This window comes from Ochlerotatus camptorhynchus, unplaced genomic scaffold (genome assembly GCF_037179485.1).
Source record: "Ochlerotatus camptorhynchus isolate MF236.1 unplaced genomic scaffold, CSIRO-AGI_Acam_v1.1 ptg000329l, whole genome shotgun sequence".
Classification (NCBI taxonomy): Eukaryota; Metazoa; Arthropoda; class Insecta; order Diptera; family Culicidae; genus Ochlerotatus; species Ochlerotatus camptorhynchus.
The window spans coordinates 2,117,604-2,143,897 of NW_027040817.1; the positions used below are offsets into that span (position 1 = coordinate 2,117,604).

General features: G+C 36.7%; 2 protein-coding genes across 2 annotated transcripts; both read right to left on the reverse strand.

Annotated features, from left to right (window-relative positions):
• Positions 1-43: 43 nt before the first annotated feature.
• Positions 44-17,840, reverse strand: LOC135708256 (digestive cysteine proteinase 1-like). Its single transcript, XM_065230258.1, has 4 exons — positions 17,708-17,840; positions 1,595-1,915; positions 1,265-1,522; positions 44-1,203 (listed from the first exon to the last, which is right to left on the reverse strand). The coding sequence occupies exons 1-4, from the start codon at positions 17,748-17,750 to the stop codon at positions 179-181; spliced, it is 1,647 nt and encodes a 548-aa protein (XP_065086330.1). The 5' UTR covers positions 17,751-17,840; the 3' UTR covers positions 44-178.
• A 6,812-nt stretch (positions 17,841-24,652) lies between these two features.
• mRpL39 (mitochondrial ribosomal protein L39) lies at positions 24,653-26,000 on the reverse strand. The gene is made up of 5 exons (XM_065230261.1): positions 25,864-26,000; positions 25,619-25,798; positions 25,309-25,551; positions 24,801-25,246; positions 24,653-24,736 (listed from the first exon to the last, which is right to left on the reverse strand). Exons 1-5 carry the CDS (start codon positions 25,937-25,939, stop codon positions 24,677-24,679), a joined length of 1,005 nt encoding a protein of 334 aa, XP_065086333.1. The 5' UTR covers positions 25,940-26,000; the 3' UTR covers positions 24,653-24,676.
• Positions 26,001-26,294: the final 294 nt, after the last annotated feature.

Below are 26,294 nucleotides of genomic sequence, written 5' to 3' on the forward strand. Positions count from 1 at the left end.
ATCAAGTCTGTGATAATTTTGAATTAATTCTAATGTACCAAAGTAAGGATAAATCCCTAGACATAGATGCAATAAATCTCTAGTCCGGAAATTATGTTACAAAAATTGAAAATCATTTATTCCATCTCATCCGAAAATAAAAGTACACTTTTACTTAATTCTAATTTAAACAGAAATCTCACTTCAAATTTACATACGTCGCATCGGTGGTAATGCCGCAGTTGTTACCCTTCACCGCCATCAAAGCATATCCATCGTTGCCCCAGTAGTTGGACCAGGAATTCTTGATTAGCCAGTAATCTTCTCCTTTCAGTTTTCCGTATCCAACTGCCACCACTGCATGATCCAATCCATCCAAATTGTTCTTGCATTCCGGTTCGTAGTATACACCATTTGCGTAGTAGCTGAAGGACTTATGACCGGCATCGATAGCAATCGACAGTGGTCCATGCTTGAACAGAGCAACTTTCATGGCGTCAGCATCTCCAGAAGTAACATTGACCCAACCGTCGATAGCAGCGTACAACGTTTTATTCTCCAAGCGACAGTAGCCATCCTGTCCCAAGTATCCACCGTATTCCTCCTCCGATGGAATACCGCCGACCTCCATCATCCATTGATACGCACGGAAATCTTCTCCACCATCACATCCGTTATTGCCATAGCCCCAAGAGCAATCGATTAAGGCTTGTTGTGAGAAGCGCATCAATTTGTTGTATTTCAGGTAGTAGGCAGACTCGATATGTCCTGCTGTTCCAAACGACCAACAAGATCCACAAACAGACTGATCCTTAACTGGAGTCACGGCACCAGCTATGCGCCAATCAAGACTCTCTGGTAGATCATCCTTGAAGTCTTCCGGATTGTAGGGGAACGGTAGGCCTCCGTTGTAGACATTGGATGACTTGAATCCTCGAAGAGCCGCCAGCTCTTCATCAGTACGATCGGCTAAATGGTTAACGGCGACGGTAAATCCCTTTCCAGCACGGTTGTGTGAGTGGATGAATCGAAGATTTTGACGGAAGATGTCTCGTCGACGATCATGTTCTTTATCATTGTAGTAGTTTTTGCCGTGTTTGTTCTTGAAACGGAAAAACTCGTTATCGAGATGCTCTTCCGAACGGGGGTGGATGAATTCCTGCATGGGATTGAACGTAGCATAATGGCCATTTCCTGGTCCGGGGAAACCAATGCATGGGTCAGCTATTGAAATGATAGAGTAAGTATTACAACCTGGTGTGAAATTATTACTCGGCGATCTTACTAGTCTTGACTTGGAATACTTCGGCTGGGATATCCTGATGTTCGTATGAATCGTAATCCAGATAGTAGTGATCATAATGTGAGCCAAGCAGAGTATTGTATCCCTTCATCTCATAACGAACTGGGATGGGCATACGAGAAGCTGGGTATTTGGGTGATTTGACGTATCGTACCCATAGACTGTACGAGTTGCGCTTTTGGCCGACATCTTCAACTAGCACGAATTTATCACAACTGTAGCCATCTCGTTGCTCAGTACCTATGTAGTTATGAAAAAAAAATCCGTTAATGATGCGAGTTGCAGAATTAATGATTTGTTAAACAAACTCACCGGCAAGTTTAAAGTTCTTCGCGTCTGGCAGAATGCTCTGAACCGAGATAGGGTTATCGGAGGAGCCGTTGACCTGAAGGCATGTTTGTTTGTTCATCGCTTGCTGAGTGGTGACGGGAGCAACCTTTAGACTAGTACCATAATCGCCTTCCTTTGTTAGCTGGTATGTCTGAACCATGTCACCGTAGTAATCTATACGGGAACGACCGTTAGTTTCATCGTACCAGGCATAGAATGGTTCCGTAATTTCGGCATAGGGGATGTTCAGGATACCGCTGACCGCGTACGTTTTGGGCCATTTGGGAGGATTGGTAGCGAGAGCTGAAAGTTGGAATTGAGAATTAATTTTAATAAATAATGAGTAGAGTGAATATTGTGAGTGGATCAAGATAACTTAGAATTCGAGTTCTTAAATCTTGGGAGCGATCATGATATTATTTATGAGTTTTTTTTTTCTTAAATAATCGTTAATTTGTCTCAGAAAAACGTTCCCAGATCGGCATCTCGATTTATTTTCCTAATTCGTGGAGTCTTGGAATTTCCCCAAAAAATATCATGGAATATCACAGAAAATTCTAAACCACGAAATCATGATTGATTTTATATGGTTCGAATCTTAAAGACTTATCTAAGGCCAAGGTTTTTTTTTTAATCGATAAAATTGCATACACGTTAGAGTGGGTCATCGTTATATGGAAAAACGCAAACTTTACCTCATCAATCTAGAACAACCCTTTTTTGGTTCCATTTGGAGTCCCAAACAACTGTGCAAAATTTGGGGACGATTGGTTGTAACTCGGCTTTCCGCATTGCGTTTGAAATTTGTATGGAAATTAGTATGGGAAAACCAACTTTTTTGCATTTATTTGCAACAAAGTTGCTTGAAATTAGCTCAGCTACAACTTTGCCCGAGAATGTATAACTTAATTTATTCAAACAAAAAAGTTAGATTTTTGATTTTAATGATAATAGGAACCACCCTAGAATTCATTGTCATAAAAATGAGGGCCTAACTCTAAGGAACAGCTTTGTAGAAGAGACTTTTAGTCTAAAGTTTCAATTTCAGGCTTAAAACATATCATTCCACCTAAATCTGCATTCTGGACCACTGTGCAATGGGAGTCAGATTCCAAACTGAAATAATTTCGGAGTTTCGTATCTTACTGATTTGGTATGTTCAGATGAATTATTGAAAAACAATAACTCTATCTCATATGTGTAGTTGAAGAGGGTGGGGGGGGGAGGGTGGTAATAATATACCCCGTCCCCCTCAATAGTCAATAGTTTCAAACTGAAATAACTTCGGAGTTTCTAATCTTATCGATTTGGTATGTTCAGGTTGAATTATTCAAAAACATTTGCTCAATCTCATAAGCGTAGTTAGAGAGCGGGGGTTGCTTACTATATGTTGTTTATTTATTTTCATCAACCGATGAAGACTAAGACAAATACATATACAAATTTGTTTTTCTTAAGAATATATAAAAAAAATTGTCTGCTATTCTATTTTTACTTCTTACGAGTTATGATTCCGAATGGAGTTAAAATATTGTTTTAGTTTATGCCGAGACATTGAAAAGCCAATGGTTACGCAGTTGATTGTAAGACGCCATCTTGTTGTAGTGTAAATATTTAATATCCACTTGTCCGTTCATTTGTTAGTGAGGAGATGTTGTTTGAATTATTAGCAGTTGGAAAAATTTAAATTTCTATATAAAGCTTTTATTTGAAATATTTAACTGCCATTAGGGCCACCCGCATATAGAAAACACAGAAGTACCCAACAAACAATTTTAGCTGCCGACCAGCTTGTACAAGCAAAAATTAGCTGCATAAGGCAAATTTTGGCTGTATAAGCTTATCTGCAGCTAAAATTGTTAGTTGGGTAGTCGTACTTACATAAAAAATAAAAAAAAGGAGAAAGCGAAAACTGTCTTCACCAGTTTTGTCCCTGACACAGGTACAGTTGGATTTTGCTTGTTGGGCTATCTTTAAGTGAGCTACGTTTCAGTTGGGCTCCCAAGTCAAACGTTATTTCTAACAGTGCTGATTCCTTTTCGAAATTTCAACCGGCTTCATGCAAAAACCGGCAAACGAGTGGAGTAATGATACAGATTATGTCAATGCGATACAACGAGTTGCTTCCTTGATGGTCGTCAACGATATGGCTGAATGAGGGGTGAAGCTAATTTTTGACTTATCATGAAATCCACCCGAGACCTAGTTCAACAGCAATATTTGCTTCAGGGGATAAAACAGCATCGAAAAAAATTCCCTAAGAAATCGTAGAATATATTAAAATGAAATATAATCATTACAATCCAATGACATTTGTGTGAATATATCTGACGTTGTACATTGCACCAAGGTTGCAAATACTCATTTCAGCTAAAATAATGTTTTTCGGAATAATAAAACCAAAATATGGTATGTTTTATTTGTAACTTACAAGAAGAGGTTACAAAGTATGCGTTTGAAGCATAAAACCTGTAAATTTGGCTTTCTATGATTCACAAACAGCGATTTGCTGATCGCTGAGTGAGTGAGTGTGTGAAAAATAGCTGATTTTGACTCTCATGAATTGAAATAAACAGGTTTAATATGTCAAACACATTCTTTGCAACCTCTTCTTGTATCCTACCAATTCAAAATATGATCATGGCATCTAATTATTTCAAAATAAAAAAAAAATTGTTTTAGCTGAAATGAGTATTTGCAACCTTGCATGGCACCAAAAATGGGAAGGGACAAATGTTTTTGAATAACCCATCCGAACAACTCGAGAGATGGGAAACTCCGAAGTTATTTTAGTCTTTATCTTTACTTTCATTGATATAAGTGAGGGGCAGAAAGGATACAGTAAGCCCCCCCCCCATATCTAACTATGCCTATTAAATGGAGCACATGTTTTTGAATACATATGATACCAACTTGACAAGATAAGAAACACCGGATTTATTGCAGTTTGTTGCTTTACTTCCATTTTAATGAGTGAAGGGCGGGGGTATAGTTAGCCCCCCCTCATCACTAAATATTCCTATGAGATTGAAAAATTGTTTTTGAATAATTCATCTCAACATACCACATCGATAAGATAAGAAACTCCGAAGTTAACAATTTTTATTTTTTAGATATTTGTATATGCAGTCTACATTTACTGACAATTTCAAATAAAACGTATGTTTTAAAATAGCATGTAAGGCAACAGCACTATTGTAAAACGGTCTACACTAATTGACGACAAATAAATAAATAAATAAAATAAATTTCACTTTGAAGTCTGACTTTCATTGGTGCACCGGCAGTGTTGGCAGAAAAGGGGATTTTTGGCATTTAATTCGAACCATTGATCTTTGAACAGCTATAACTTTTTTTAGATACATTCTAGTATCATACATCTTTTAGCAAACTTGTTAGGCAGTTTATAGGCTATACTTTAACGTATTGTCCAAAATTGTGGTCCCTAGTAATAAAGATGCAAAAAAGTAGGTTTTCCCATACAAATTTCAAACGCAATGCGGAAAGCCGGGTTACAACCAATCGTCCCAAAATTTTGTACAGTTGTTCGGGACCCCAAATGGAACCAAAAAAACAATGTTCTGAAAAAATGATCATAATGACCCATCCTAATACACATAAACAGCTGTAACTTTTTAGCTATTATACCAAATAACTATAAATTTTCTGTGAAGATTTTTTATAAATATTGTTTTCCTTGATTTGTTTTCCGTCGATCTTGTTTTGCGTTTCCACTAGTTTCTGAGTTTGTCACGGATTCAGATGAAAGATTTTTACGACTACGCGATTTAAAATATATGTACGTCCTGAATGGCTAATCCAATAACATCTCAAATCCAAGTAAGAATACGCAGACAAAATATAGACTTTCATTACTTTTTCTTCAAGAGTATCTATGCTAATTGATTATTTTAGATGGTCAAATTTTGAACACACCACAGCATGCTTTTGGCGCTACTGTATATGGACGATCAAATCTAGATAGAGCTGGAATTAGGGCCTAACAACTTTTTTTTTCTTGATTTGTTTTCCGTCGATCTTGTTTTCCGTGCTGAGCACCAATGCTACCGACGCCAGAGAGGCAGCTCCCACACCTGGACCCTACCTATCGACCCATCATCAACTCATGAACCGGGGACCAACGGCTTTACTTCAGGCGTGATCAGAGATGTTATGCCTCAGAACATCCCGGCGTCGCCGACTGGGATTGAACCCAGGCCTGCTGGGGTGAGAAGTAATCACGCTTACCACTACACCACCGGTGCCGCTAAACCTAACAGCTTTTGTAAACAATTACTTCTCTTGATGATTTCTAGAAATTTAAGGCTCGCTCACGCAAACCAACATCCTCATTTGGTAGGGAAAGACTTCCCCTATCCGAAGGTTAGGTTGGTTTGCGTGGACGTGCCTTGAATTCCTAGAAATCATCGATAGAAGTCATTGTTTACAAAAGCTGTTACGCCCTAATTCCTACACGGCGAATGAGAACGACTCAAATTTGAGTTTAGTTCACTCATAATCGCCAAAAGTGCAGGAACTCAGCGATGAGTAAAATTTGTCTCATGGTTTCCTGTGGAAAACCTAAAAAATCTGCCGGAAAATGAGGAAATTTACGAAAATTTTATTCAGTCTCGGAGTAGTACCAATAGACTGAGTGAATCCAATCTTTACTTTTCTCAAATTCAGGAATTTTTCTCTGGAAAATCCTGGAAAAACCTGGGAAAACATGAGGAAAATTAACTCATCGCTGAGTTCCTGCACTTTTGGCGATTATGAGTGAACTAAACTCAAATTTGAGTCGTTCTCATTCGCCGTGTACTATATCTAGAAATGTAAAATACTGTGCACAGTACAGTTCTGTCAAACCTCAGCATTTTCATTGATCCATTTGGATGGGGTGTCTTCATACTAATATAGTATGAAACGTTGGATTTGTTCCCTCGCGTAAATACTTCTTTGTTTGTTTTGAGCTATACTTGCCATAAGCACCGAAATTGTTTACGATTTGTTGATATATATTATTTCTGGTTTATGCGATATTGCGCACGAGTTTACATATAAATTTACGCAAACGGTACCTACAGTCACTGCCTACTTTGCTCAAAATAACACGTTGATTTTATCATGGTCTTTTAGTATCGTTCAGAATCAACACACATGATGAAATTTTTTCATAATATTTTATAAAAAAATAAATGTCTGCATAAACTCGGTGCATTACGGTACTTGAAGTCATAAAATGAGGCAATTAAACAACTTTAAAATCAAAGCTTTATCAGAGGGCCCCAGAGAATTGTAGGAAAATATATATGTGTATTCTATTTTTGCATTACATCGATATTTTTCCAGATTCTTCAAAATATACCCTGCTGCGATTTTAAAATTCTTAACTAAATATTAACCGCTGATAATTGGCATTCATCTTTAATTTATTTTTTTGCAACAGGCAAACTTCTTATAAAAAGATTGATTCCCTTCAGCAGGGATTTGAAGACATGTCTTTATTTTGAATACATTTGAAATAATGTTTTTCACGCATTTTTTCCCGCATGAAGATGTTTGAAGACATGGTGAACCTGAAAAAGACTTTTTAAATTTTCAGTATACATGTGAAGATTTTTCCTATTGAAATAAATATTTTGACTTATCACAAAAACAAATTTGTTCCAGCCCAATTAGCAGTAAGAAAACAAAAATCCTCTAAATTGTGCGCGTGAATACGATTTGAGGTAAAAATGAAATTTGAGGAAAATATAGGGAAGGCTAATTTTACGTTGAGTTTCATTAGAATTTTCAATTTAACCGTGACAATTTTATCGATAAAGCACTAGGGTAAGGTAATCCCCCATCCCATACTACCCGTGGCTTATGTCTTGTTAACTAAATAAGGTCAAGGCCCCCTAGCCCAACATCACAGAACAGAAGGAGAAGTACAAACAAATCGGTGAATCAAAAAGTGGTTCGTTTTTCTGCTCAACAAGCGATGTGTGTGGTAGCGTTCCACACGGGCTTTCTATGTGCACTCACACTATCATAGCATGCTGCCTATCTTAACTGCAGGCAGAAGATGCCTTCTACCGCTAGGTGCGCTAGTGTTCGCAAATGACAAGTGGAGCCACTTTCTGACCCGAAGTTCCACTCCTGTGCCAACATCCTAGTTATGCCTATGGTTGAGAGTTTTGTCAATGTAAAGCGATTCATATAATGTGATTTAAATCCGAAAATTATAAAAATCATAAAATTTATTTGGAGCAGTTTCTTCATAGATTTTGATGATAATTTTCCCAAATGATAATTTTGACAAGAGGAAAAAGGATCTTGATTTTCTGATCACATATATACCAATTCAGAAAACTTTTAAACGTCTCCCTAATAAATTTGTTATGATTATTTTGCTTAACGACGTGTTCGGGGTATCATCCAAACCATTTGTGGAAAATTTCGACTATATGGGGTATTTTTCGTGTATGGTTTTAGTTTATTAGGGCTATGATACACATGTCTGGCAAATTTGAATGTTTTATTTCAATCGTCTCACTCCAACAAATGTACACGCCAACCTCAGGAGGTTCACTTTCTGCGGTAAGCTTATCTATTTGTTACTTCACGAAAATAATCCTTGGCAATAATTACTATAAAAGGTTTACACATTTTTTCAATGTGAGCATCGTGTTATCTTAACTTTAACTTGATATTAAAACACATCTAAGATCTTTAAAAAATAAACGTGAGGAATATGGACTAAAGAATCTTCACTGAAACTTTCGATTTATTCGATATCATAGTTAAGAAGTTACAGCACATAAACATCTGATGTGCACTTTTTGTTTCGAAGGCAATCTTTACTCCATGCTAATCTTTGCTTGAGGTTGTGATTTAAATTCTTTTAAATGTGGAAGTCCGGATGATCCAAGTGCTGAATTACGGTAAAATAAATGAGAGCTGAAATCAAGTTTATTTAGCAGCAAACGTTTATCCAAATGTGATTAATAATGTAACTTAATTGTTAACGGATTTTTTTCACATTTAGAAATTTCACATATAGAAATTTATTTTACGTCTAAAACAATAATATTGACTGTAAACAGTCGAACCTGAAATCATCTCAAAAGAAAATTGGTTGGATTTGGTAATTGACTTGGGTGTAATTATGAGTTTGTTTCCTCTTTTCTCTGAAAATTTGCTTTCAACATGAATCAGAATGGTTCCTGAGTGCATTTTTTTGCATTATCCTTTATCCTTTTTTGGTTTGTGTTGTTCAAAAGGGAAGTACAGGTAGAAAATGTACCTGTTCTACATTATGCTCAATTTATCTTTGCAATACTACCCATAATCGCATAAGTATTCCATAACATAGGAGATCTAGCAAAGATGGGACTGATATTCGGTTATCGGTAGTATGATAAAGCAATGCTGGATAACATACACACTCTTGCAATAGAAGATTTTTCACTGATGGATCACGCATTGATGGATCCACTGGCTTCGGCGTCTTCAATGAATACTCAACCGCCTTTCGGAAACTTCAGGAACCTTGTTCCGTTTATGTTGCTGAGCTAGCAGCAATCAACTTCGCATTGGGGATAATTTCCGATATGCCCATAGACCATTACTTCATCTTCTCGGATAGTCTCAGTTCGATCCCAAGCAACAATTTTTGTTTTATTTAAGTTTTATAGCAGTTGATATAACCAAATTATAAAACCTTCACTGACGACCACATTGCTTTAACAATCTCCTGAGAACCGCAATACAGCCATGTCATGGCCAATTGGCCCAGTTTTAATGCAGTCATTAAAACTTGATATGCGAACTACTTTAGGAGCATAGGATTTATGTCAGTTTTATCACACTCTATACGTGATTGTTAAAAATGAAAACATAAAACCTCCTCCAGGTCAGAAAGTTTTAACAGCCTTCTAATGACTACCATAAAACTATATTACAACCGCATAAATCGCTCCTGAAGAAGTTGATAAAACATGATACGCAAAACATTTTGACAACTTTGAAGGTTTTAAGTTGGGGTTTTTGGATGAGAGTTAATATTGAGAAATATTTTATTGTGGTTTTATTCTTTCGATGTTTGATGTGAAATCATGATCCTTGTCAGTTGGTAATAATAGCTGATATTATTGTACATTGAAAATAAGACGATTTTATTATAATTTTAAACCAAGCTGTATATGCTTCACAGCATGCCGTGCAATATTTATGGTGATTATTATACCAAATAGGAGCATAAATTTAGTGCGCCATATGAATACTAAAATATAGGGATATTTTTAATTTGTCTGCATTAGCACCATGCATTAAAGAGTCATTCAAAGATTATCTATTTAGTACAAAACTGTTACTACTGTTGAGCAATAACCAGTCACATATTATTTAATTATACATAGATGTATGAAAGTGTTTTATTGCCTATCAATTAAAGCGTAATTATTCATACTGTGTGAAATTTGTTTATACGGCGACATTTTTTTTCGTTATAACTTGCTACTCCTTAAAAATACCTCAATATAACATATTCTCCCAGATTGGAATTCTATAGCATAACATAAACCTAATGGTTGTATCTTAGCATTTCGTAGTCCAAATTGAGAGCGTTAAGTTATATTTAAGCTATATAACTAGCTTGCTGGTTTTATTCGGTACAGCGAATCAAACCAAAACAAATACCATGACCACCTGTCAAAAAGTCAACATTCCAAGCGATCCTCCTATTTTCGCTTGTAATCAAGATGTTAGAAATGCTTATTGGATCCACTAAAAGCTTTTTCAATACAAGGTTTAAAGCCGTGATGCCAATACTGGCCATTTCCAAACGGATTTAGTGAAACTGTCGGCGTTGCTTTATTCATATATCTGAATAGATTTGTTTTTTTTATAAAGACAAAAAATTTCAGAGTATTTTTTGTTGTAGCAGTATATTTCTTATCTGTGAATCTTAGGCCTCTGATAAAGATGATAGTTGTAATGAAGCTTTAATGAAGGTCTAAGACTACTTCAAGTTTTATATCGGTCATAAAAAGTGTACCATAAAACATAATTGTATGTTTTGTTTTGGTTTTATTCTTCAGTTATAAGTAGTGATGCAGAACCACCTTACAGCTACCGTTAAAACTATGAAGTCTGAGTTTTAATTTAGTAGTCATAAAACAGTTTTATAGACGACTTGACGGCCTGATTTTATGACAAGCACACAAAACCGTAATACAACCACAGGCTGGAAGGGATGCTATGATAAAACAATGATAAAATAAGAATAAATCTTCCAAGCATTTAGATTGTTACTTGGGGATTGAGGCTAATCGGTCGATGAAACAAGGTAGGCACTCTTCTTATTTCCTTTCAAGATGAGTTTGCTGGTCGAAAGATCATGTATGATTACCTTTGTATGGGTCCCCTCACATTGCTCAATCCCAGGCAATGAGAAGGCAGACTCTCTCGCAAAGGTGGGCGCACAACAAGGCGAGATTTATGATAGAAGAATTTCACATGATGAATTTTTCCCATTAGTACGTCAGAGTTCTCTTTTAAGTTGGCAAAACGATTCGACAAGTAATTATCTTGGGCGGTGGTTACATTCCATTATTCCAAATGTTTCTTCGAGAGCGTGGTTCAAAAGTCTGGATGTAAGTCGGGGATTCATTCGAGAGACTTATGTCCAACCACTACTCGCAAGACGCACATCTCTATAGCATAAACCTCGTTGACAGCAATATATGTAGGTGCAGAACCGGTTATGATGACATCGATCACGCAGTTTGGTATTGCCCGGGTAATGACGCCTCCAGAGCACGACTATTGAATACCCTAGTGGCCTGAGGTAGACAACCCTTCCGTGAAGTAAGAGATTTATTGGGAACACGTGATCTTCCCTTGCGCTTGCGATCTACGAATTCCTTTGTTTGTCTGATGTTAGAGTTTGATGTGATCATCCCCTCCTTTCCAAACAATTTCCCGCCATTGTGTCCCAGTCTTATTATCCTCCTGTTCCTGTGGTACTTGCCCCTGCCCAGCCAGGATTTGGTCAACCGTCCGTGAGTAGTATCTGAAGGAGGCTTTACTGATTTTGGCTCCGCAAAGTGTTACACACGACTGAGCCTTGTAAATAAACGAACTAGTAAAAAAACATACACACTTAAAATAAATTCGCGAGATCAGCAGAAAAAAATACTGAGCTGACACGGTAATTCATAATTTTACCGATATGACGGCAACCAAAATATTTTTTCCGAGATTGACCAAAAACATTTGCCGAAATATCAGAAATTTATCAAATTACATAGGCGCAGCCAGAGGGGTGCAGAAGAGAGGGGGCAAATGCCCTCCCTAAGCCCAGCAACACAAAGGCTTTTAGTGAAATGGCGTGCGGTGAAATGGCATTCGGCCAAATTTTCCATAGATTTTTATTTCACCCCTCCCTAGCTCGAAACCTGGCTACGACCTTGTCAAATTGTTCTGAGATTCAGCAAAGTAATTCGCTGAACACATCAGTACCTAAGTAAAAATAATACCGAAATCTGCAATCGCGTTTGTGGGATTTAGGTATTGACCTCAACCATTGCCGAATTTCGGTAACACAGCTGTCACTTTTTTCCATCCGCCATTTTTCATACGATCAGTAGTGAATTGTTCTTTGCGTATTTTGGTATAATCCGATGGATTAATGTAAGATCAAGATTGTTCTGTTTTGTTTGAGTGAAAATAATTCATGTTTCGTTTAAACTTTCAGTCCGACGACGTCACCAATTCCCCGAATAATAATTGTTGGAGATGAGTTCGAGGAAGGAGAGTGCTACGTTATTTGGGATAACGTGGTCGTTGGAAAAGGACCGGAGGTACTGCAGGAGTTCGTGCTTCTCTGTAAGGCGTTCACGGTTTACAGAGTAGCATGTTCGCCATCTGACAATCTATTTTTTGGCTTTTTTATGCAGCTTCTTTTAAAATTTACCAAATGAGCACTACCGGAAACAACTTTATCAATTTTATGTGATGCAGTTTTATGGATTCTAATAAATACACAGAATGATAATCCCATTGCAGTGTTCCTCGTTTTGCAACTATTTTTCTCATGACATATTTTTCTTTTTCTTTAACGCAGTTAAACCAACAATCAATTCGAAACTAACGATTTTAAATTGACTCACTACTTGACTAGCCTATTGGTCCCAAGCAAATTGATTAACGTATCCCATTTTAGTATAAATTTCAGTACTACACTTTTTTTTTTTTTTTTTTTTTTTTTTTTTTTTTTTTTTTTTTTTTTTTTTTTTTTGATTTGAACTCGTGACTTTGACGTGAACTACACTATGTTTGTTTAGATTCGCTATGAAAGTTTGACAGATACAATGAGGGGTTCGTGAATTTTCCTATGTTTCGAGGGGTGCATCGATTAGCTTGGGACCGAAGAGAGTACCAGAGCTGAGCCAAAAAGTTGAGCACGTTTCTACGGGACCTTCTGGTCTTAGAATTACCTCTATGGTTAAACGTAAGTTAAAAAAAATGCCGAGATTCGGTATTTTTTTTACCGTAGAGATACTTTTGCCGAGCAGTCAGTTATTTTTTTACTGAGATTTCCGGCAAAAATTAACAACCGTGAATTTTATGATTACCGAGATCCTTGGATAATTTGCTGTTTGCCGAGATGGGCACCCCATTTTTTGCCGAGGTTCGGCGAAAAAACTTAGTGTGTAGTTGTATTACTATGATTACTACATTGGTACCCAATCAAACTAATAATTATAGATACGATTTTGTCAGCCCCATCTGAAATTTTAGGTTGACAAAAACGGGAAGCTGACAAAACCGTAAAAATATTTTAACTTTCAACATGATTTTACATCCGAGTTTAACCATTATTGATCCACTATTAATGGACTTATTGCATATTTATTATTTTTACAACAAAGGGCATACCAAATGTCTCGAAAGTCCATTCAAATTAATCCCATAATCCGAGAGTTCATTCAAATTAACCCCATAAACGCAGCGCAAAAAGGTTTGTAATTAACTTTATTAAAAAAAAACGCAGTAAAATTACTACAATGAGCAATATGTAAAGTGTTTAATAATGTGTGTGTTATAAACTTTCAGATGGCTCCAAATATAGTGAATGTTGAGAAAAAGAAACGAAATTCCCTCAGCCTCAAGGATAAAATGGAAATACTTCGGAAGCTCAAGAACAAAGCTATTACCAAGGCAGATATCGCGAAGCAGTACAACATTCATCCTACAACCGTCAGAAAAATTCAAAGAAATGCTGAGTTTATACTTCGTTCTGCATCAAACAAGAATCGTTGACGGAGCAAAACTTTCAAGTACTTTTCAACAGGTACGTATAAAAACCTTGAAGATGCTTTATTTCTATGGTTCCTGAATCGGGAGCTTAGGCTGTGAACCTATTACCGAGTTAAATTTAAATCGTGGTTAAAAGTGACATTTCGAAAGTTATTCTCTATGTTCGAAAATCTCTGTTCTGTCGATCGACTGGTTTTCGAGAAGAACTAAGCCACGATTGTCAAAATTTAACTTCTTGTCTGTCAGAAATAACCACATTCGAATAGCAGGGTTAATCGATAACTTTCCATCTGTCAAATTTTAACCAAAAGTTAAAAATCCACCAAATGGTTCAGAGCCTTACAGCTCAGATGGTTTACAATGCAGACGAATCGGGATTATTTTTCAAAATGTTGCCTTCGGAATCACTAGTTGTGAAAAGTCGAGAAAACGCTCCAGGGAGTAAAATTATTAAGCAGCGGATTACGTTTATGCTATGTTCCAATGTTACGGCAGATCACAAACTAAGCATGGTGGTTATTGGGAAATCACGTAACCCCCGAGCACTTAAGAATGTCAATCTTTCCGTTACGTATCTTGCATCCAAAAATGCCTGGATGACGCGTGAATTATTCCAAACTTGGCTTTTTAATGATATTGTTCCTGGAATACGATGGTTTGCCCGCGACAACGAAGACAACACAGAAGAATGTTTGAAGCAGGATGTCGTTGAAGGAAGTATGATTTTGGATACACGAAGCCTGGGCTGAATTACATGACGTTGTTATTCAGCAGTCATGGAAGAAAATCGGACAAGTAATTGTTAGAAAATTTCTTCACGGAGTTGATATTCCGTTAGCGCAACTAATGGGCAGTGAACATGATCGTAACGACACCATGATTGCCCAAAATGTGGAAGAACGGTATGTTAGCAAAGCATAAACGGACGAAGATATCCTTAAACTTGTGCTAGATGACCATGACCAGTCAGCGATCAACGACGAATCAGAGCAGCTTGAAGAACCAGATCAAAGTGAATCTCAGCTTCCCGAACTGGGTGAACCAACAGTAATGCGGAAGCAGTACAAACATAGAGGTACAAATGTTTGATAAAATCATTGATTGGCCTGAAGAATCAGCCCTTTCAATTGATGACATCATCTATCTGCGTCGTATTCGAGAATTGGTTTGTACGGTTTGTTACTGCGCCTTAATATTTTTTTCAAACAAAACATTATCATATTGATAAAAATATAGCAATTTTCATTTATTACAACCGTTAAGAAAACAAGTCCAAGCGGTATAAAAGCCTTTCCGGCAGATAGCAATCAAAAACATCAATTCATATTTCAACCAAAACACTAAGGGAGCAGACTTAAATGACGTAGCATTTTTAAACAACTTAAGACCCCTCTCCCCTTTTGTAGCGTATTTTCCTAAACCTCCTCCGCTTTCCTCCTATAACCCTCTCCTTGATCTATAATGTTACACTCAAAGTGTTTTTATGTTACTTCGTACGCGAAGTTAGCGATTTTCACAGTTGGTTGGAAATGCTAACATGAAGCTTTAGTGTGATAATTTATTAGCTAGATAATGATATTTAGAAGAGGGTAGGTGGATAGTTCCGTTAGAGTACGGCAGTATGAAAATAGAATAGAAGTTGAAAATGAACGAAGGGCCATTAATGCGACAGTTTTTTAAGTCAAACGCACATCTTTTGCCTAACCCGTACGATGTACGCGGATTCTCTAGCTAATAAATTATCACACTAAAGCTTCATGTTAGCATTTCCAACCAACTCTATAATGTTACAGTTATCCCCCGATTATCGCATTGGGTGTTGCCAGTCACTCACCGCAATTTTTCAGCTGTGCTTCATCCGATTGAGCTGATTCGGTCGATTGGTTGACCCTAATCACATACAAAAAATCAACTTAATCGGATGAACCACAGCTGATAAATTGCGGTGGGTGGCCGGTACCAACCACCGCGTAAATCAGGGGATTAGTGTATAATGATGTGACAAAACAGTTAAGCATCATTTGGAGGGAAATGCTTGAGAAATTCATGCTTATAAATCGAAAAGTTCAGCAAAATATGCAGGCTGCCAAAATCGGAAAAAAAAGCTGACAAAATCGGGGGTAGGCAAAATTGGGAGCTGACAAAATCGGGAAATCACTGTAGCATGAATCAGTTAAACGGTTGAGAAACACTGTATACCGGCTTATATTTTTAAGTAGTTACTAGGGTGATTCAAAATATCGATGTTGCTCCACCAAGCTCAATCGATTCCAAATCCTGATGTTTCTTTCAAAACTTTAGTTCCTTTGGATGCGAACTTCTACTACGCTGGCGCTTTGAAGTTTATATGAGAATTACTATGGGAAAAGTGAACTTTCTGTTCCCAACATTCTAGCCCTTCGATGTAGTATTCTATGCTATCTGCTCTTACGGAAAATTTTATCAACTACAACTTTGCTGAAGACTGCTTTTTTATTAGACTTCAAGGTAATTAGTCATTAATTGATTTCGAGGCCGGTAATTTTCTGTTATATGTAATCGATTGCTTTTAGGGGTGTTGCATAGTTATTGTACTTATGACATAGTAGTCTGGATTTTTCCCACTATTCTGCACACCAAGTACACCAATGTTGCCTGATGAGCAAGGTTGCAAAGACTCATTTCAGCTAAAATAATGTTTTTCGGAATAATAAAACCAAAAGATGGTATGATGGCATGTTTTACTTGTAACTTACAAGAAGAGGTTACAAAGTATGCGTTGGAAACATAAAACCTGTAAATTTTGCTTTCTATGAGTCACAATCAGCGATTTGCTGATCGCTGCGTGAGTGAGTGAGTTTGTGAAAAATCGCTGATTGTGACTCTCATGAAGTGAAATAAACAGGTTTAATATGTCAAACACATTCTTTGCAACCTCTTCTTGTATCCTACCAATTCAAAATTTGATCATGGCATCTAATTATTTCATAATTTAGAAAAACATTGTTTTAGCTGAAATGAGTCTTTGCAACCTTGCTGATGAGCAGGTGATGGAGCATTTCACATGAACATCATCTTTATAATTAATCATTTATTTGATGTTTAATCAAAATGTGGTCTTAAGCAAAGTTCACTTCTCCCTTAGTAATCCATACATATATAGTCCATATAAACTACAAAGCACCAGCGTAATATGAGTTCGCATCCAAATGAGCTCAAATTTTGGGAGAATTATCAAGACCTGATTTTTGAACCACCCTAATAATTAAATCGCGTACGATGATGCTGAAGAAGAAAGAGCAGTTATGTATCGTTGAATTTTTGGTAGCATTAAACTGCTGTTTGATTATAAAGAATCAAGAGAAGAAGAATCACTAAAGACCAATAATTGCGATGGTCTCAAAATCGAATATTGGTCGAATATTAATATTATCACATCAGTTGTTCCAGAAAACAACGTTCTTCTTGATAACAATGAAAACCATCGCCATGATTTATATTTAGTAGAATACTGCTCAGCGTCTTTTGACCCTTTGTATTGTATTTCGCTACAATAAAACAGAATTCAGTTCCTCTCATTCACTGTGTGCTCGTACCGTACTGAAAACGTGATATGCCTATATAGAATACGGTCACTGAGGTCGAGCACTAACTAGATTACAGAGAAAGACAATTCGAGCTAGAATCGTTGCAAACGTTTGAAATGTCGCATCACCATTTAATCGATTGCGGTTGCACATGACTAATATAACCACCAGCACTTAGTGTAGGATTTCACGAAGTTGACGAAAAAATCAAGCAGCTACTCACCTGCCGCAAAAAAGCAGCTCAACAGCAAAATTAGCTGACGCATATTTGCTTATATGCTAGGAAACCGTTTTTCAACACTGTTAAAACATTCAAAACTTAAACAGAACAAGAACCCGGTACGTACGTCCTTGCGGTAGGAAGTTTCAAACTAAAGTGAGCTTGTGCGCCTCGAAGGATTATATGAATATATAAAAACCCAACGCCCGGCGCGTGGGAAAGGAACGGACAATAATAGGTATGCAACGTAAAGAATATAGTGATGATGATAAGTGAGAAAGTGAACGTGAGCACACAGCTGTAGTTAGGTTTAACGATTCAATTTGTACAGTTGAAGAGCACAGGACAAGAAATAGAGAAAACAGTAGACCTTCCGATTGCACTGATTTTACGAAGGGATGCTTGATACGAGCAATGCCGCTAACACCGGTGGTTCACATATCTTTCATTAGGGTGGTCCTTTTAATATTCAAAATACAATCCACTGATTTAAATTCAACAAAATTAAATATTCATTCTCCATAAGAGTAGCACCGTTTGAAATACTTCTATATGGTATTCATTTATTTTTAATTGGAACAATAAAATGCAGGACTGTGGAGTTATGTCAGAGTCGGAATGAATTTATCGAACTTCCGAGTTAGACTCCGACTTTTAGATAAGAAGGTTCCAAACAAATATTAAAAGCTTAATAAAAGCTTATTCAGTCTATATAAGCTTCTTCAGCTAACGAAAACTTTTCAGTGTTAAGGAATATTGTAACAAACATTGGCTGTGTTTTTTGGAAACAATTTGAAGTTTGATACCTCAATTCAATTCGCTAAATCTCACAATTCTAGATAGAGCTGGAATTAGGGCGTAACAGCTTTTGTAAACAATGACTTCTCTCGATGATTTCTAGGAATTCAAGGCACTCCCACGCAAACCAACACAACCATCAGATAGGGGAAGTTTTCCCCTATCCAATGGTGATGCTGATTTGCTTGGGTGAGTCTGGACTTTCTAGAAATCATCGAGAGAAATAATTGTTTACAAAAGCTGTTACGCCCTAATTCCATCTCTATCTAGACTTTTAGAATTTCTCTCAAATTTCCGGCTGTCATAGACAATTCTTATACACGAAATCCCAATTATACTTTAAAGTCACGAATCTTGAAAGTTCCACTATAGGAAAGACTGGACACGCTTGTTTCTTTGGGACACTTTGATTCCCCCTTGGTTTTTTTAGGTTAGTTTCCACATAGTCTCGTCTGGACGGAAAGTAATGTTATAGTGACATTTGCGTCAGATTGTGGGAGAATTTATATTTTTGAGTGCAGTTCGTATATTTTAACTCTCTTAGACTTTGTTTTAGCCAGTGTGAAAAATCTAAATAACCATTTGGATTTTCAACCAAAACGAATAAAATTAATACAGCTCAAAGCTATGAGTAAGTTGAATCGATCGTAATCATTGCTCGGGGCTGTTTCTTCTCATTTCTAGTTCAGTTTGATATGAATTGGAAAACTCAGTTGGGAGACACTTGATCCCCCGAGGTTTACACACACTTAAACCTTATATATGAATGTGAAAAAAATTAAACTGTGTTTGTGTAGACCTAAAATATGCTTCTTCAGCTAAATAAAGGCTTATTCAGCCTTTAATCAGCTCAATTGATCCTTTAAATTTGTCGAACCTCTTAACGGAATCCCTTTATGAAGAGCTTTGAGTGGGTTGGTTTATTTCCTTTAAATTCCGTTATAATTGCTTATCTTTTGACAGATACGCGTATTTCGTCTACTACTTGCAGACTTCATCAGTGCCAAGTACTCAACACCACTGGTATTGCCACTCCCACTGAAAAATGGGCAAAACCTTAATCATAAATGGATATTCGATTCCTACCGTGTATTTAAAGTTAAGTTAGGATCTTATCAAGCAAGCACACACCTTTTACGATTCTTATTCTACTTACGGTTTCCTGCACATACGACTTTTCCTAGATACAAGCTTCGTCCAGTATACATTGGTTGTCTCCAACCGGCATGATCCTTTCTGTCTAGTTCCTCTTGCCGGTGCAAGTTTAATTCTTCTTTTCTTGTTCGAATTTTCTCCTATTGAACTTCTGGTCGTGTTCCCATTTGTCCTCAGGCAGTTAATATTAGTACATTATAGGAAGAAAGAAAGAAATAGAACAAGTTAAGTGTGAGCCGCATGCATTGGTTACTTATTTGGGTCATGGTGTTGTCTTCCCTATTTATTTGCCTCTATTCGCTCTCATATCGCAACGTTTAACTAACCCCCTTCCCTCACACTATTATGGTCGGAAAAGAGAACCCATATTTAGTAAACTATCGTGAACTGCGATGCAGAAGATATTAATAGCAAACTAATCTGGAACTGGTCTAAGACATATGACCCAGTGAGTATTGACGCCTCACACTGTTGTGAATGAGCACGGACGCGAGATTTACTAGAGTATTAAATGCAAAACGCAAATTCAAAATAAAACTTGACAAGACATCGTCAATCCCCTTATTCTTGGGCAGGGTCTGACGATGTGAATCTGATTTAGATCAGTGAACGGGCCCCATATGGTACATTTTCTCACTATGAACCTGTCATTTCCAGCCTATCTGAACTATTTAAGGGGAGGTTTACTTGGATTTGGCTGAAAAACAGTTGAACTTTGGAATTTTTTTTCAGGAGAATGAAAAGACATACGAACTTCCGGTTTCGATAATTATATTTGTCCACTATTCCTGAATACTTGGAAATTTTTTGAAGGTAAAAAAACAAAATGGCGGCTCAAAATGGCGGCTCGCGTGGAGGAGTGTCAGTCAGGTTTTGCGGCAGAACTTCGAGTGCACACCCTCTGGTGGTGAACTGAAAGGAAATTTTTTATTGTGGTTAAAGTTGATAATATTCCCTATGGCTTATACCTAACTAGAACGAAATCCGACAAAAATTGACCAAATTATGGACATTTGAAAATTTAGTGCTTTATTTACCCCTTTTTTTTCTCACTTTGACCTTGCTTAAAAAATAGTAACTAACAATTTTTTTTTCATTTTAGGTATAAGCCATACAAAAAATAGTATCCTTCAAAGCGCAATTTTCCGATTGTAAATCGGATCATTTGTTTAAGCCCTATGCTCTAAGTTGTTATAAAAAATATGGTTTCGAGAAAAACGCGTTTAAAGTTTTTGTTGCGTCCCTCAGCGCGCATGACAAAGGTTAACTCAAAGCGCCATAACTCGCTAAATATGTTTCGGATCGTAAAATCCTTTTGGCCACATATTCTACACACTTGTAGCTTTCATTTTATGCAAAAAAAAAATCATTTTTTTTTGAAAAAATCCAAGTAAACCTCCCCTTAATAAATGGAAACCATAACATGGGTTACGCTCCTCCTAAGCGGGCCCTCCGCATCCTATCTCTGTCTTATCTCAAATGCCAATGGTTTGAATGTATCAATATATACATTGGAAATGACGTTCAATCAAATAAACCCATACCCCACTCACTTGGCCAGGCTTTAGAATCATCCAGTGGGCAGTGCGCTCTACACTCCAAGTTCCCTTTCCCCAAATTTGATATTTTACCCCTTTGAGTGTTGATTAATCACAATGAAACATTGTAACAGAGCACGGACTTGAGGTTACTAGAGTATTAAATAATCTAGGTCCTATTTAGGATTATATCTGAAAAATCCAAATTTGGCCAACGCCCACCATTTTAAACGTAATAATATTTGACGTAAAATCAATAAGAATTTCATTTTGTTTTGGCTGCAAAAAGAAATCATTATTGTTTCAACAATCCAGTATTTTTGTTCCTCAAAACCCATGGATTGTCAAATCAAAAAGAAAATCTTTTCGAATTTACAAGAGCTTTCATGGTTTTGACGTAAGCTGTCAAATTTGGCAGTTGGTTCAACAACAAAAATGTTTGTTTTTAAAAGAGATTTCTTGTTGATTCAATCATATTTATTATAGAATTCACGCAGTAGAAATAAAAATATGTTTATTGAATCAAAAAATAATACGGCCATTTTTTTTATGTTTTGTTTTTTTTTCACTGATCATCCTTCGGAAGGGAAGTAAAGCCGTTGGTGCATGGTTAATTAGTTGATGGGTCGATATGTAGGGTCCAGGTGTGGAAGCTGCCTTCCTGGCGTCAGGAGCATTGGTACTCAGTACGGAAAACAAGATCGACGGAAAAAAAATCAAGTAAAAAAACAGAAAATTGATTATATTTAGCAACTGCAGCATACTTACTTACCTCAAGTCTCAAGATTTTCGGAAATTTTACACTTATTTCCAGAAATTCACAAGTTTTGTTATTGTTTACATTTTTGTCCGAGTGAAAACGAGGGAATGGTTGGTAGTTATTTTTGCATTCATGGCCCGAGGAATAAATGCTAAAATAAAATGAACTATTGTTGAATTAATAATAGAAAATTATTATTTTTACAATAGTTTCAGTTGAAAAGTGGCTTATTAAAACTAATAGAATCCTCTTTTGAATTTATATGAATAAGTATTATTGAAACAACAAAATGCAATATAATTTCAACCGGAATGGTTTGTTTAAATGCAACTTAAGTTTTGTTTGGTTCAATGCAAACAATTTTCTTTCCGTGTAGGATATATTCAAATTTAAATATCATAAGAGGGAGGGCCAAATGTTTTCTGGCGTTCATTTTGACATGTATATAACATGTCAGAGGCTCGAGAGAATAAAAAAAAAACTATGAAAAGTCCATGAGCTCACTCGCTTTTAAAACAGTACATGTCAGTAAAGGGGGATCAAGTCTCCCCTAATTGTTCAAAATGCGTTTTTAGACATCTTTCAAAAAACGTAATTTTTGGGAATTAATGTATAACTTTTGATTTTTTTTAGTAAAACAGGGGATCAAGTATGTCCTCTCTCCCCTGTACAAGTTTTATAACTTGAAATTTCTTAGTATGACATCAACTTATTATGGGATCCTGATCCCAAGATTTGGAAATCCTCCACCTCTTCCAAATTTTGATGCTGGTTGGTCAATTATTAAAGGTTAATTGGTATAGTTTTCGGCTTGATTGGATGATTCTACATCGAGTTTGGGCAATTCTAGTAATTCGTTTATTGTTTAACTGCCCTTTTAAAAATGGTATTTCTTGAAGTACAATGAATCGAATCTATGAAACTTTACACAGTTGCAGTAAAAGTATTGATCTGTAAATCGCTTTTAATTTGACTAAAATATGTTCACGTTAAAGAAAAGTTATAGCAGTTTGACATTTATTTCATCATCTAAGAAAATAATTTGGCCACTTTGGTTTTTCATTATGCTGTCAACATTTTTTTCCACTTAATTAGTTTTGGTATCCATAACAGATAAGTATTTCAATTACAATGTGTAGTCTTCATCATTGTCATTCATATACCAAAATTACTTAAGTGGAATTAAATGGAAGATAACATTTTTTGCTGTTTTTGAGCATTCCACTAACAACCCAATTTCAACTGTTAGCTTTATTACAACGCATTACTTTTGGATACATTTTTATGCTGGCCATAAGAAACAGTTCCGTTTCATAGTAGTTATCACTGTTTAAATAATCAAATTCTAGAATTTCGTCCACAAATCCAAGACTGGAATATATTTTTATAACTCATTATGCCATTATGCGTGCTGAATTTGGATTGTAATTAGGTGTATGCTGTGGCTGTCTCATCCAATATATAACGCCTCTACCTTACATTAGTATTGTACATTTTGGTATCCAGTTTTTGGTTGGTTTACCCCAAAAATGTGAAATGGGTTAAAAAAAGGGTTCATTAAGATCAAAGAACCAAACAATTCCTCCCCCTGTAGGCCTCAAGTTTATTTCCCAGTAAACTCCCCTTCTTCCACCACTTGTACGAGAACAACCCTCCAGTGACCAAATACATCGTCTTTTTCTGGAACGAACGGAAACACCACGGGTTGAAAGGAAAAATCCTGGTATAAGTTGGAAACGCATTTGGGCAAACATCGCGACGGAGCAGATTGTACTTGCTGATTAATGAGAAGACTGAGCATCGAAAAATTATGAGATCCATCCAACGGGCTGAGGGTGAGAATTGCTTGCAATGCTGCACTTGAAAAGCTGCAACCAAAATTCGCGTAGCACACGCATGGGCTTTCGTACAGCAGATGATGACGATGATACTTGGCGGATGGCAACGACTGTCCTTCGAAAATTTGCTGCGACCAGTACTATTAAACATTGGAACAACAAAACGAAATCAAATATTGAACATATTCGAATTATACATCACTTAGGTATGTTAATGAAGTTAACGATAGAATCGATGTTGGCGCATTTGAATTCTACTAAGATGTGAAAGTTAAACGTTTTTGTAAATAATCCTTTAAAAATACAGAAATAAACGTTAATTTTTCAAAAAGTATTGGAATTTTGATATAAAAATCAAAGTTTCAACCTATTTTCAATATTTTTCCAGGCAATTAGTGCTGAGCAACAACCTGATTAAGATTTAGTTTATTTTTTAGTTTCAAGATGACCATTGTTATACTGACCCGCAGGTAGGGTTGCTTCCACTCACTTGCATTAAAAAAATGTTTCATGATACCGAAAAAAAAAAAAATATTGCAAGTGAGTGGAAACAACCCTGCCCGCAGGTATAGAAATCCTGTTTAAAATACTGCATTGTTAAAACAGAAACCATGTAAACACACATAGATATTTGGGTAAAGTTGGTAAGAAGCTGCAGCACCTAGGTTAAAATATGAATGAACATTGACTTGAATTCGGAACTGATTAAGATCCATCTGATAATACCTAATTCCGATAGTTTAATGTGTATCTATGTACAAATATAATAATGCTTCGTTTTAACGTATCAGATCATTTCTTTCTATAACTGAAATTATTTCGATAAATTAAGGGATATGGTTTACTTTATTAAGGGAAAAAAAAACTAATTACACGACTCTTTTTATGCCACCTGTGCGGACACAATTTCCTCATACGGCTCATTTGGTAGCTTTGCTGGGTTCTGAAAAAGGGTACATCGATTAAACCATAGACACATTTAAAATTAACTAACATTTATAACTTACCAACTTCTTGGCACGTTCTTCCAAGATACTGTAGGCAAAATGATTCAAGTTTAAACCAAGAGGAAGCGCAACTCCTTGAACCCGGTAGAGTGAAAGCTTATCCGTCCTGGCTCGCGGTACTACATGAATGGCGGGAATCGTGCATTTCCCAACCAAGCCAGTAGAGCTAACCATAGGTCCTTTGCTTATATCTACGTGTTCTCCTACTCGATAAACCGTTATCAAGCCGTTATTTTGGCCCGAAATGCTAGGAATTTGCTCACGCTTGTAGGGATTATCGCTGAACATTTCCTGAGCCACTTCACTGTTAACCTCCAGACGCTCGATGGGCAGATCCTGCTGGGATAGTTTAATCATCTCAATTGACAGAGCTCGGAGCTCTTGGATCGAAGGATTCCAACCATCCTTAGATAGAGCAATGTCATGCACGAAGCTACCAGTTTTAACTAAAATACAAATATAATTATGGAGTCATATGCATGCAAAACAAATCAATATAATGCTCAACTGTTTGGTTTCGGAAAACTGTGCAGGAACAAACCAGCTTCATCTTTGAAACTTTTCTGCAGAACCGCACCTAGAAGGAACGAACACGTTCTCCAAAAGGCTTTGTTGACCAGATGGGCCTCCGGCGAGGTAAAGTTTAGCAACTGTAGCGTACAGGAATCTTCTAAGGATCTCCGCATATCCCACGGTACATTATTGTCGAGAAGGGCCAGGGCGGAATATCGACAATATTTCTCGCCAATATCTACAAATGTAAACAGGTTATCGTTTATGATCCTTTAAAAACAACGTCGACACTTTATTCAACTTACGCCTTGCACAATCCAACGGAGTGGACATTCCTCGGTTCATGATGAGCGTTGTGTCTTTGGGTGTTCCGAGATACCGGATTTCGATCTTCTCAATACGACCAACCTTTTCTCTTTGACGCTGCTGTTCCTCGGAGAATAGTTTGCTAGAACTTTGAAGCCTTGATGCGACAGAAAATAATCCTGCAAATGTTTAAAAAGGACCATCTTTTACCAACGTTGTAAATTATTGTGAAGCGTTTACTTACTCGATTGTCGCTGTAAATTGATGGCCGATAGTATCGATTTACTTATGTTTAACATCATTTTGTGATTTATTCGCATTTTCAAAATAAAACAATCGAATTTAGCAGAATTTTTGAATAACCGGCAGCACAATGTTGGGGAAAATCTCTTATGTCACAGAAAATAGATTTGTTTATTATTTTGATGGAAATGTCAAAGCACATGTGCGGTGCGTCAGGTTAGCCCTTTACAGGGTGGTACAGAACAGGAGTATGTCGTATCTTTTCACTTTAGTAGATAGATGGCGCAATCTTAAGAAACCACCACCATCGTTCACCAAGTAAACCCGCATAAACGCGAACCGTCACATGACCTTACCGATAATGGTTATAAATTGTTTATAATCCCTGCTAAACTTCAACTGAAATGGTTATGGAACTTTACATGAACGTCA